This window comes from Ranitomeya variabilis, chromosome 2 (assembly GCF_051348905.1).
Source record: "Ranitomeya variabilis isolate aRanVar5 chromosome 2, aRanVar5.hap1, whole genome shotgun sequence".
NCBI classification, from domain to species: domain Eukaryota; kingdom Metazoa; phylum Chordata; class Amphibia; order Anura; family Dendrobatidae; genus Ranitomeya; species Ranitomeya variabilis.
This window is the reverse complement of record NC_135233.1, coordinates 614,529,024-614,542,098: the sequence shown is the minus strand read 5'-3', so window position 1 is coordinate 614,542,098 and position 13,075 is coordinate 614,529,024. Positions and strand designations below refer to the sequence as shown.

The 13,075-nt window shown below is 50.7% G+C and overlaps 1 protein-coding gene across 7 annotated transcripts in view; it reads right to left on the bottom strand.

Moving 5' to 3' along the window:
- The window catches only part of PHKB (phosphorylase kinase regulatory subunit beta), a 168,673-nt gene that overhangs the window by 19,721 nt on the left and 135,877 nt on the right, over positions 1-13,075 (bottom strand). For all 7 annotated transcript variants that reach the window (XM_077288747.1, XM_077288745.1, XM_077288751.1 and 4 more), the window contains 7 exons: positions 12,463-12,567; positions 11,913-11,995; positions 11,745-11,835; positions 9,566-9,627; positions 9,212-9,371; positions 9,052-9,133; positions 8,030-8,087 (listed from right to left, as the gene is read on the bottom strand). In XM_077288747.1, the coding sequence (XP_077144862.1) occupies positions 8,030-8,087; positions 9,052-9,133; positions 9,212-9,371; positions 9,566-9,627; positions 11,745-11,835; positions 11,913-11,995; positions 12,463-12,567 (641 nt within the window). The remainder of the gene's footprint in view (positions 1-8,029; positions 8,088-9,051; positions 9,134-9,211; positions 9,372-9,565; positions 9,628-11,744; positions 11,836-11,912; positions 11,996-12,462; positions 12,568-13,075) is intronic.

The window sequence follows — 13,075 nt, the reverse complement described above, 5'->3', positions numbered from 1 at the left end:
GGAGCGCCCCCACAATTCAGCACTATGGACCGTGCCCCCTACACTAGAAATATGCTACTCTATGGCAGGGAGACTGCACCAAGGTAATAAAGCGCCCACCCCGCATTATGACCACCATAGCCTGCACCACGGGTAGTAACTGTAGTATTCTGCGCCCCCTACATTATAAACGAACCATCCCGCTCCATGGACTGCGGCCGCTATAAACGTGACAGTCAGCTCCGGTCGGTGCCCCCTCAGAGTGCTCCTCGCATATGGACCGACCCCTGCAGAGCGTCACTCCCCCCATCGGCTGTAAGTAGGGACCATTCCCCTCGGGGGAGGATTTCATTGACTGTAGGACGACGGAGGATGAAATGCTGGGACCATTCAGGGACTCGCTCCACTGTAGACATACACTGTGTTCCAAATTATTATGCAAATAATATTTCCTCATATTTTCTCTAAATTACCTATCTGAATTGCAGTCACTGTTATTTTCCAGTCATCTACTATTCTAGTATAATTGCAATGTTTTGGAACAAACTGCCTATGAAAACAGTATCTTTTTTAAAAAAAAAATAAACACTCAAAATGCATGTTCCAAATTATTATGCACAGGAGAGTTTTCAACCTTTTTTTAAATATTTTTAACAAAAAGAGGGATTTTTGTGTACTCACCGTAAAATCCTTTTCTCCGAGCCAATCATTGGGGGACACAGACCGTGGGTGTTATGCTGCTTGCCACTAGGAGGACACTAAGTGATACAAAGAAAGTTAGCTCCTCCCCTGCAGTATACACCCTCCTGCTGGCCCTCCGCTAACCAGTTCGGTGCAAAAAGCAGTAGGAGATCAGTAACAACATATTAGCTTACAGCATGTCATATTATATATGAGAGTATAGCATATCGGATTATAAAAACAAGCATAAGCCAATACTAGGGTGGGAGCTGTGTCCCCCAAGGATTGGCTCGGAGAAAAGGATTTTACGGTGAGTACACAAAAATCCCTCTTTCTCCTACGCCTCATTGGGGGACACAGACCGTGGGACGTACCAAAGCAGTCCCTGGGTGGGGACAACGTCAGATCAGGCCCTGTGTAACTGCTACTTACAAGTGCGCCACCGCGGCCTGCAGAGTCCGCCTGCCCAGAGTCACATCTGTGGAAGTCTGGGAATTATAATGCTTCAAGAATGCATGCGGACTGGACGAATCCGCAAGCTTGCAGGCGTGTCTTGTTGACGCCTGGTGCCTAGAACCCACGATAGACAGGGAGATAGGCTGTCATCTAACACGGAAGGACTCCTGGATGGTGAAGGAATACACCAGGCTAAATGGCCGATGGAGACGGCCAAACCCTTCCTGTAAAAGTCAGGAAGCCTTCCTCTTACCGTTAGGAAACCCAAGATACAGTGTCCAACCTTCGGAAGGACGCCATCCTCAAGACGTACCTACTCAGAGCACTCGCTTTGTCCGGAATATGGGGACCTCATTCCATTTTGTGGAGCGGTGCCAAAAGAGATGAGGGAAGAACTAAACCCTCATGACAGTAGTAATACAATACCACCTTGGTAACTAGGGACAGGGAAGGCTTGAGGACAACCTTGCCTTGAAGGAAATAAGAGAAAAAAAGTCTGAAAAGACCCGTTAGCACCGAAGACTCGTCAGGATGAGGATATCGCCGAGAGAAAAAGGGGGCAACCTTCCCTAATAGAATAGATCCCAATGATCTAACGGTATGCAATAGGGAAGAACTACATGTGAAAACATCCTGCGAAGTGGTCCCTACTTGCAGTTTTGTTGCAGAAAGACAGAAAGCTACCAGCTCCGCAAGCGAACTGACGTGGTCAGTGCGGATTTCCGAGGATCACTGGGGCCCTTTCTGCTTCTGAAAAGCTTTCGGAAGTGGAAACTGGTACCACGGAATAACCGGAGCATGCAGTGCGAAGGCTCCTGGATCTCGAGGCCGAACAACAAACTCCAGTACACAGGCGATCAGTCAGGACGCCATCCGAACTACAACTGTAGAGCTCCAGTGAAGGCGGGTCTGATGGAATACTTCCGGTGAAGTTCCCACTCACTTGAGGTGAAACCCTGACGGCTAAATATGTTCGCAGCCCAGAGTTCTACTCCTGGGATATGTACTGCCAAGATCACCGAATGATAGATCTCGGCCCATGTGAGGTACTTTGGCCATGGTGCTTGAACGTGGGTACTCGCTAGATGATTGACGTATGACACAGCCGTGGCGTTGTCCAATTGAATTCGGATGGGTTGACCCGCCATAAGGAGTGGACCTACTGTAGGACTACCCTCGAGATCTCCAGAGCAATGATCGGGAGAAGAGGACTGGCATTGGAAGTTACTAGTAACCATGGAACCGGGAGGAAAAACTCCGGATGAAGAAGGAGCTCAGAGACTATCGTCTGAAAGGCTGCTTGACTTGCTGACAACTAACGGAGCGAAGGAAACTGCTTCCATTGTCGTCTCCGTTCTTTTTTTTTTTTTTGGAACCCTCCCAGCAAATCGAATGAAATGAGGGGATGAGAGAGCAAGAGCGCGAGCTCCCTGTTGAAAAACCATGACCTTGTTTGGAGGGAGATTTACCACCCTTCTGGAAGAATACTGGATCATCCTTAAAAAGGATATCTGCTGGGCTGGAAATGAGGAGTTGTCTAAGTCTAGCCACCAGCCCAGGTGCGAGGGTATCGCAAGTGATATAGACGACTTAGCGTAGTCCTGCAAGGGCGGGTAAACAGTCGGCCAAACAGGGTAGGACGGCCACGCCTCTAGGTGCAAGATGACAGCCGCCATGACCCTTGCGAACACCCTGGGTGCGGTAGCAAGGCCGAAGGACAAGGTCGTGACTTAAATGCTGTTCACGAATGGAAAAGCAAAGGAATTTTTGAAAAGGTTAGGCATCCCGAATGTCGGTGGATGCCAGAAACTGCACCTTTTTTGTTGAAGTAATGGCTGAGCGGAGGAGACTCCATTCGAAGAAGAAGAACCTTGTGAAAAGATTGTTAGAAGTTTGAGGTCCGGGATCGGTCCTACTTCTCGTTCCCCTTTTAGGAACCAAGATCCCTTAGATCTAGACTGTCCTGGGCAACCCTTTCACTGTTGGTCGGGGCTGCGGGAACGTACGATTCATCGTTAGTCTCCCGCTCAAAAATATGATTGACCAGCTGAACTGTCTTCAGGAAAGGGATACTGGTGTGAATCAAAGTAGTTAAGGACTCCAAGCAGGAGACCGTTGCTCTAGCAATTCATGCGGCGGATAGGGAGGTTAAAGGGCTGGACCCGTAGCTGCCAACGGAACAAACCAGATGAGCTATTTGACAGATCGTGGCATTTTTAATTGGGGACATATCGGGCAGGGATACTGGTAGGTAAACCACAGGAGATTGTACCCGGTTAATCTGCCGAGTGGCAGAATGCGCCGCTGCTTCCAGCAGGTCATTGCAGAGTTAAAAATTAGGAGCCTCGATCCACCATCCTCTTAACAAGGAAGTGGAGAGGGAACATTCGCCTACTTGCATCCTCTGTTAAATAGAGGTGATGCAGAGGGGGGTGCTAGACGCCCGAAAAAAGGGTGCCTCTGTACATCCACAGAGTTCAGGTCTCCGGGTGGACAGGACAGATTGTCTGGCGATAGGCCTGGACCTTCGTGTGCCCGTCTGTTGATGGTGCGGGGAGACCGGCGCCCTTTAAAGTGCCTGTCGCCCTTAAAAATCAGACCAGGCATAGCGTCCCACGTAGAGGCTTCTGTCCAGTGAATCGCATATCCGGACTGGATGGCAAAAGCTCTACGAGGGAGTTTAGACTGAGGGAACTAGTGACACTGGGATAAACTGGGATCAGCGGCAGAGGGCTCCTCATTTATGACCAGTTTCGGATTGGTCATGGTGCCCTCAAGACCAGGGAATACTGGTCGTGGGCCTTTAAGACCAGGGAAAACTGGTCGTGTGCCTTTAAGACCAGGGAATACTGGTCGTGTGCCTTTAAGACCAGGGAATACTGGTCGTGTGCCTTTAAGACCAGGGAATACTGGTCGTGTGTCTTTAAGACCAGGGAATACTGGTCGTGTGCCTTTAAGACCAGGGAATACTGGTCGTGTGCCTTAAGACCAGGGATTACTGGTCGTGTGGCTTTAAGACCAGAGAATGCTGGTCGTGTGCCTTTAAGACCAGGGAATACTGGTCGTGCGCCTTTAAGACCAGGGAATACTGGTCGTGTGCCTTTAAGACCAGGGAATGCTGGACGTGTGCATTTAAGACTCGGGAATACTTACTGGTCCCGTGTCTTTAAGACCCGGGAATTCTGGTCACGCGCCTTTAAGACCAGGGGATACTGGTCACGCGCCTTTAAGACCAGGGAATACTGGTCACGTGCCTTTAAGACCAGGGGATACTGGTCACGTGCCCTTAAGACCAGGGGATACTGGTCACGTGCCCTTAAGACCAGGGAATACTGGTCACGTGCCTTTAAGACCAGGGAATACTGGTCACGTGCCTTTAGACCAGAGAATACTGGTCACGTGCCTTTAAGACCAGAGAATACTGGTCGTGTGACTTTAAGACCAGGAATACTGGTCATGCGGGTTTAGGTAAAATCTCGCAGCGAGCGAGAAGCGCCAATTCAGGGGGTGGAGCCACAGGCACGACGTGGGCGGAGCCTCGTCCATGAATAGACCCCAGCCGGGGCGTAAATTTCTGCAGCTGGCGTCAGCGTAGAAGTTAGGGGTGGTCACCCGTTGCTCGAGAAAATTGAGCGCTTCCGCATCAGGCGAAAAGCGCCAGGAAAAAAGGCTAAGCCGCCTTGAGGCGACACAGTGCGCTTCTGGGGTGCGGACTACACATCGGCCGAAGCCGGGAGCTAAATTTTTTAGCCGGCTTGAGCGTTACCCTCAGGGAGGTGGCCACAGGGAAGCCTGAGACTGCCTGTGAATATCCCGCTGCAGAAGCCCATCGCTGGCAGGATCCACTTACCAACGGTGCGCGTCCCGGCATGGAGCCGCTGCGGATGTCGGGTATTGCAGCGTGGACGGTGCAGGGATAGAGAGATAAACCTCAATCCATCATCCCTCTTGTTAGGGAGGTGGAGAGGAACCATCCGCCTCCTCGTGCCATCCGCTTTAGTGGTGGGATAGTGGGGGCTGCCCGGACCATGGAGGGGGGCTTCTGTAGATCCACGAAGTTCAGTCCATCGGGACCATGAAAGCACCTCCGCCCCTGAAAGGGATTTCAACTGCGGCCTAGTCCGGCTGCAAAAGCCGGGGGCTAAATCTATGGAGCCTGCTGGTGGAGCGCGTCGGCGGGCCGCGCGCCGAATGATTGCCGCTGGCGTACCGGCCAGTGGCACCCCCAGGACCGCATCTTCCACGCAGTCAGCGTGAGGAAGAATGGCCCCCGAGATCTGCAGGGCGCCTCTCGTCCCAGACGAGAAGCGCCGATATAGGGGGCGGGGTTCTGGCCGTGGGAGGGATCTGCCCACTGCGGCCTACTCCAGCTGAAAAGCCGGGGACTAAATTTTCGGCCTGCCTGGCGATGCGCGGCGGCCGCAACGGAGCGATGCTTCCCCGACCGCCGGCGCCTGTCTCCAGGGGCTCTGCCGCAAGGACCGCCGGCGCCTGCCCCATAGAGGCCACTGTGGCCTACTGCGGCTGAAAAGCCGGGGACTAAATTTCCGGCCTGCCCGGCGGTGAGCGGCGGCGCGGCCGCAAAACGATCCGGAGCGTAGGAGTGGGAACTCCTGATGTACTCACAGTCCGGTAATGCAGGTCCCCCTGTCCCTGCGCGCTCCATCCATCCTGTCATCCTCTTCTGTAATCCCTTTATGCAACGCCATGTAAAGTGGGCCTTGCCTGTCGGGCCCCGGAGAGGAACATTAGAGCCAGGCTCTATGTGCTCGCCGTCTTGCAGGGGGAAGGGAGATCGGGACCAAAGATGGAAACCCGTCGCCCAAGTAAAAATTGGCGTGCTCCCGCGTCGCAGGAGAGGGACGGGGAGGTATACTCGCCGTGCTCGCCTGTTGCTGGTTCGGGGGAGAGCGGGTCCCATAAAAAAGGATCCGTCGCCCCCTTCACTCCGTTGAATAAAAAATAAAAATTTACAGAAAAAGAAAAATTAAAATAAGAAAGTTGGGGTCTGAAAACAGACCCAAGTGCCTCCTACAGACACTAAGTAAGAACTGGTTAGCTGAGGGCCAGCAGGAGGGTGTATACTGCAGGGGAGGAGCTAACTTTCTTTGTATCACTTAGTGTCCTCCTAGTGGCAAGCAGCATAACACCCACGGTCTGTGTCCCCCAATGAGGCGTAGGAGAAAAATGGTCAATTGTGAAGTTATAAGCATCATCAGCTTATTACAAAATGAAATCAAACAGTTTTCAAGTGAAAACTTTATTCTAGGTGATGTTACATTTGCACATAGGACCCCTTGTTCGAAAGAAGCTTCTGAACTCTCTCGTCCATTGAATTTGTCAGTTTTTGGATGGTTTCTGCTTCAATTGTTTTGCATGTGGACAGAATACCCTCCCAGAGCTGTTGCTTAGATGTGAACTGCCTCCCACCATCATACACACTCCTTTTGATGATGCTCCAGAGGTTCTCAATGGGGTTGAGGCCAGGGGAAGATGGTGGCCACACCATACGTTTGTCCTCTTTTATGCCCATAGCAGCCAGAGATGCAGATGTGTTTTTTGCAGCATGAGACGGTGCATTATCATGCATGAAAATGATCTTGCTGCGAGAAGCACGGTTCTTCCTCTTGAACCATGGCAGGAAGTGTTGTTTTAGAAACTCCACATAGATTATGGAGTTCATCTTTACCCCTTCAGAGATCATAAAGGGGACGACAATCTCTCTCCCCATGATTCCAGACCAAAACATTACTCCACCTCCTCCTTGTTGGCGCCTTAGCCGTGTTTTCATGGGGTGTCCATTAACCAGCCATCCTCCACTCCATCCATCTGGACCATCGAGCGTTGCACGGCACTCATCGGTGAACAAAACAGTTTGGAAGTCAGTCTTCATGTATCGTTTGGCCCCCTGGAGCCATTTCTGCTTGTGTGCAGTGGATAGAGGTGGTCGACAGGATGGCTTACGCACAGCTGCAAACCTCTGAAGGACCCTGCATCTTGTTGTTCTGGGGACGTTGGAGGCACCAGCAGCTTCAAAAACTTGTCTGCTGCTATGACAAGGCATTTTTGCAGCTGCTCTTTTAAGCTTACGCAATTGCCTGTTGGAAAGAGTCCCCAATTTTTCCTTATCAGCACGCACACGTGTGTGCTGGGAATCAGCTACATACTTCTTGATTGTGCGATGATCACGATGAAGTGTTTTGGCAATGTTGATTGTAGTCATGCCTTGACCTAAATAACTCCACAATTTGTTGCTTCTCAGCAGCCGACACATCCTTTTTCTTTCCCATTTTGGCAAAAAATGTAGGCTGCTTAATAATGTGGAACAGCCTTAAGTAGTCTTGACTTTATTTGGACACACCTGCCAAACTAATTTGTCCAGGTATCTGCAATTGCTTTCAGTGATATAAAGAGCCCTGACACACATCACCATCAATGAGTTTAAATGACAAACAAAAAAATTCTAACCTTATCACTCCTAAACTCTTTGTGCATAATAATTTGGAACACATTGCCCCCCATACCCAGTATCAGCAGGGATGCCTGTGGTGTTAGGGGACGGGACCGTGTAACGCACCATGCAGGGACTCCGAGGTTAGGATGTATTATAGCAGGATTATAGTGCAGTAGTGCGAATAATGGGGGTGAAGCGGGGGGGGGGGGTTACCGGTGAGACCGCCGACATGGATAAAGGAAGATGTCATCCGCCATGTAATACACTTACTCAAGTGACTTCCACTACATATAATGGGGAGTAACTACTGACATATCACATGTAGAACTCCAGTCACCACCAAAGCTGCAGGCAGAACAATTCTGCGGGAATCTGATGACCGGAGGTATAAGCAGAGTCCACTTGTTCAGATTTAATGCTTATTATCCTCGGTAGCCCCTCGATAGACCCCGCACTCACCAGAGCTTATTGCTGCCCGCTTTCCTATAGATCCGCTCCATGAAGTCGGACACAGTACCTGTCGAAAAAAAGAAATGAGAGAGAGGCGATGATGTGAGGAGTGAGGAGCAGGCGGATGGCACAGGACCACGGTGTCGCCCCTGCAGAGAGGAGGCTTATTTATCGGGAGCCTCACGACGGACTATTACACGCCGTGTACAGACAGCGGGGGACCCAGCGCCTCGTCGGATCGATCGGCCTAAGGTGACATCATGGTGGAGGTGATGGGACGATGATATTTAGTTATTAATCAGGAGGAGCCTCCCGAAGGTTTATGGAATATTTTTGCTAATAATTTCTAATTTCCCCCCTGGTGGTCCCTGAAGATGACTCGAGACCATGGATCCCACATCTTAACATCTTAATTAGCGGCTCAGACTCGTTAGCAATAATCGCACTCGCAGGTTTTCACCGTTTAATGGCTCTGAAGCCAAAAGTGAAATAAAAAATAAAAATCCAGAAAGAGCAGACGTCAACCAATCCATGCAATTAGTACTGACCCTTAGGGTACCGTCACACAGTGCAATTTTGATCGCTACGACGGCACGATTCGTGACGTTCCAGCGATGCATTTACGATATCGCTGTGTCTGACACGCTACTGCGATCCGGATGCCCGCTGAGAATCGTACGTCGTAGCAGATCGTTTGAAACTTTCTTTCGTCGTCTAGTGTCCCGCTGTGGCGGCATGATTGCATTGTGTGACACAGGTTGTATACGATGTGCGCACAGTAACCAACGGCTTCTACATCGCAAATACGTCATGAAATTATCGCTCCAGCGATGTGTATTGCAACGTGTGACCGCAGTATACGACGCTGGAGCGATACTTATACGACGCTGCAACGTCACGAATCGTGCCGTCGTAGCGATGAAAATGGCACTGTGTGACGGTACCCTTACTGTCCAGGGGGGTCCGCCAACAAAATAAGATACACAAACAATCCCACCCTAAGTGGGTTATACACCTAGCTGCTCACTCACCTTCCTTTGTGATGAAGTTTGGCCCTTCTCTCTTCATCAGGATGCTGATCAGCATGGCCTGAGAGGCGAGGCAGGTGCAGTCCTGCGGGAAGAGGTGATGAAGAGGTTAACGGCTGCTAACTGCGAGCAATGCCGGAGACTGGCAGCTCGGGGGACTCACGTTCAGCTTCTGCAGGATCTCGTAGGTGGGCCGGTGTTTCCAGTCCGCCATGTTGATGTCCGGCTGCTTCTCTCGGTCGGCGACCGGGATGCTGGACTGCCTGTTGACTTTCGAGTGTTTCGGCACCTCGAGCTCCTCGAAGCTGTGGAACTCCGGGATCCTGAGAAAACAGAAACAAAAACTTCAAGTTTGAGTATGGATTGAGTGTCTTGCATTTCAGGCCCTTTAAAGCAGTCATCATCGATGGCTGCCACCATCGATGGTTCACACTCAGAAGTGGGCTGTCCGTTTAAGACCTCTGGAGTAGCTGAGCAGTGTTTGTTGCAGGACTGTACGGGGCAAGGGGCGACTTACACTTCCGACTCATTGATCCTCAGGAAGTCCAGCTGCTCGACCATTGCTCCAGATATTAGCGTCTGCAAGAAGAAACACAATCATTATCTGTAGGAGACCCCCAAACCAGCAACAAGCAGTGACCGATACCAATCCAGCAAGGAGGGAATCCCACAATCCAGCAGACAGTGGCTCTCAGTCCATCAATGATCAGTAACAGATACCGATCCAGCAAGGAGGGGACCCTCAATCCAGCAACGATCAGTGACCGACCTGATCCAGCAAGGAGGGGACCCTCGATCCAGCAACGATCAGTGACCAGCCCCGATCCAACAAGGAGGGTACCCTCAATCCAGCAACGATCATTGACCGACCTGATCCAGCAAGGAGGGGACCCTCGAGCCAGCAACAATGAGTGACCTCCCCCGATTCAGCAAGCAGGGTACCCTCAATCCAGCAACGATCAGTGACTGACCCAGCAAGGAGGAGACCCTCGATCCAGCCATGATCAGTGACAGTCCCCAATCCAGCAAATAGGGGACCCCCCAATCCAGCAGCGAGTTGCCTCAATATCCACCGATGAGCAGTAACAGATACCGATCCAGCAACGAGGTGACCCTCGATCCAGCAACGATCAGTGACCGGCCCCAATCCAACAAGGAGGTAACCCTCGATCCAGCAACAATCAGTGACTGACCCTGATCCAGTAACAATCTGTGACTGCCCTCGATCCAGCAACGATCAGTGACTGACCCTGATCCAGCAAAGACCAGCACTACCCGCTGCCTCTCTGGGCAGATTTCACACCTTTTGGTGTTAAAGGCGCAAAACATCATTGTCTCCATAAAAGTCATCCATACGGCTAAGTGACCTTTACTAATCTGCTTATACTCCAGTCACATTCAAAGCTGCATTCTCAGTACATTTAGCAGCCATCTGAGGTGCATCAGCTAAGAGGAGCATCCCCAATGCACAGGGGTGCAGAGCACTGCGGGACAGTGTACTGTTCACTGGTCAGGCAGAACCCAAAAGTGCGGGCACTGAGATCTGGTAGGAACAGCTTTGTATGTGACTAGTGTAAAAAAAACAATGGCTACAAAACCAGCAAGAAAAATCATTTGCCATCTTGCTGCTGAAGATCCGTTTGCAACGAGTGGACAGATGCCCCCTTGTCGGCTGTGGATACCCCATAATACACTGCACCATGCTGCATTCTGGGAGATGTAGTGCTTTTCAATTTTGAATGCTCCATACTTTGTAGATTGGCCAAATTTAGCACAGTGCAAGCAGGAAGAAGGCAGAATTGTGATTGCAGCTCTGGCAAAAAAGTAAACTAATCGAGATGCTAGATCGAGGTGCAGTTTGTAAGATGAGGGTTGAAGGTGTCACCCCGGGAACTTATTCCGCCCTGCACCACGCTGAGTTTATGGCACTGGAAAAGAGAAATAATAGCTTTTCTTGCAAAGACCCGAAATCAGAATCAATTGGCAAAAGTTCAGAAATTGCAGAGGTAAATCACAGAACTGGCCGCCACCAGGAGAATTTTAGACATGTTCAATTATTTTAATGGTTCCTTAAAGCTCCGTCATTAATTTAAGTGCAGAGGACGGGGGAGGGGCGGAGGAAAAATCCTAGTTCTGAGCAAAAGAAGAAAAATAAAAGTTGTCCCTTTTTCAGACCTGACTTCCTCCATCACTCAGCACGCGCCTTCCCTCCCTTGTCGCTTCATTTTTTTTGTTTTTTAACAGAAAATCAACATAAAAAAAATAAATAAATGCAGCCAATGTTTTTGCATGTTTTTTTGGAGCGGAGGGATTTGCCGCTGTCCGCTTGTCACTTACGTGAGAGTAAAGGGAAGATGACGAGTTCGGAGCAATTTGCAGGTTGTATGAATAAGTAATGAGAGCTAAAAGCGCAACGATTGTGGGGCCGCAGAAACACAAACCCCTCAATTATTCAGGCTCCGCTCCGGAGCTGCGCTCCTCTGCAACCAGCCACGACTCGCAGATGTAGCAGAGCCAAGCTGTCGCCTGCAGATTCATACAGGACTGCGGATAACCTGACGGTGCGGCAGTGCGAAATGTAGAGCATGATGGCAAATTCAGCTCTGCTAAATCTGCAGGACACAGCGAGGCCGAGCACCAAATAACAACGGCCCCAATAAAGGCCCCGAGTCTGGACACGAGCCGCCGGTGCCCACCTGCAGTCTGTCCACGTGAACTTTGACGCCAGCCACGTTCCCATTCTTAAAGGAGGCGAGCATGTCCAGGATAGGGTTAAACCGGCTCCCCCTGAGAAAAGGAACGGGGGGCCGAGGTTACAGAGGAAGAACATAAGACCCTTAAACCTTCCGGCTCCCATACTATACCGGATGTTATCCTCGCGGATCAGCACCAGGAACAGCGGCCGCCCCTTCATCTTCCAGTACTGACGGATGAACTGCAGAGCGTTCTGCAAGAAAAGACATTTAAAAAAAAAAAGTCATTAAAGCTGTCAGAATAAGAAGTCCCAGCAATGCCTTCCACTCTCCAAATCCCTTTAAGAGACAGCGTGGAGGGGTTAAACACATTGCAGCCTTTCTCCCACGCGTTTCCAGCCTGGTGGATTTGCGGTTCGGTCTCATTTACTTTATTAATCCTGTTAATTGAAATCGTTCTCGGCTCCATTTCCCAAAAAAATCGTCATTTCATGTTGCAGGAGGAAGAGCTCACGTGGTGCAGACATCCTAGCTGTGGGGTCAGTGTTATAGCAGAGCTCACATGGTGCAGACATCCTAGCTGTGGGGTCAGTGTTATAGCAGAGCTCACATGGTGCAGACATCCTAGCTGTGGGGTCAGTGTTATAGCAGAGCTCACATGGTGCAGACATCCTAGCTGTGGGGTCAGTGTTATAGCAGAGATCATCCACGTGGGATTTACCTGTATGTCGTCTATGAGCAGCATGACGTCCTGGGACATGTAGAAGTCGCTCAGGTCGAACACGATGGGGTAACACACGACCGTCTTCCCGAGGATTCGATAAATCTGAAGGAGGAACAGAAATGTGACAAATACATTGGAGGGGGTGCTGAATGGACCAGAGGGGCACGATGGTTACTGTGCTCCTTATAGATGTAGCAGTGCAGAATGGACCGGAGGGGCACGATGGCTGCTGTACTCCTTATAGATGTAGCAGTGCTGAATGGATGGGAGGGGCACGATGGCTGCTGTGCTCCTTATAGATGTAGCAGTGCAGAATGGACCGGAGGGGCACGATGGCTGCTGTGCTCCTTATAGATGTAGCAGTGCTGAATGGACCGGAGGGGCACGATGGCTGCTGTGCTCCTTATAGATGTAGCAGTGCAGAATGGACCGGAGGGGCACGATGGCTGCTGTGCTCCTTATAGATGTAGCAGTGCTGAATGGACTGGAGGGGCACGATGGCTGCTGTGCTCCTTATAGATGTAGCAGTGCTGAACGGACCGGAGTAGCACGATGGCTGCTGTGCCCCTTATAGATGCAGCAGTGCAGAATGGACCGGAGGGGCACGATG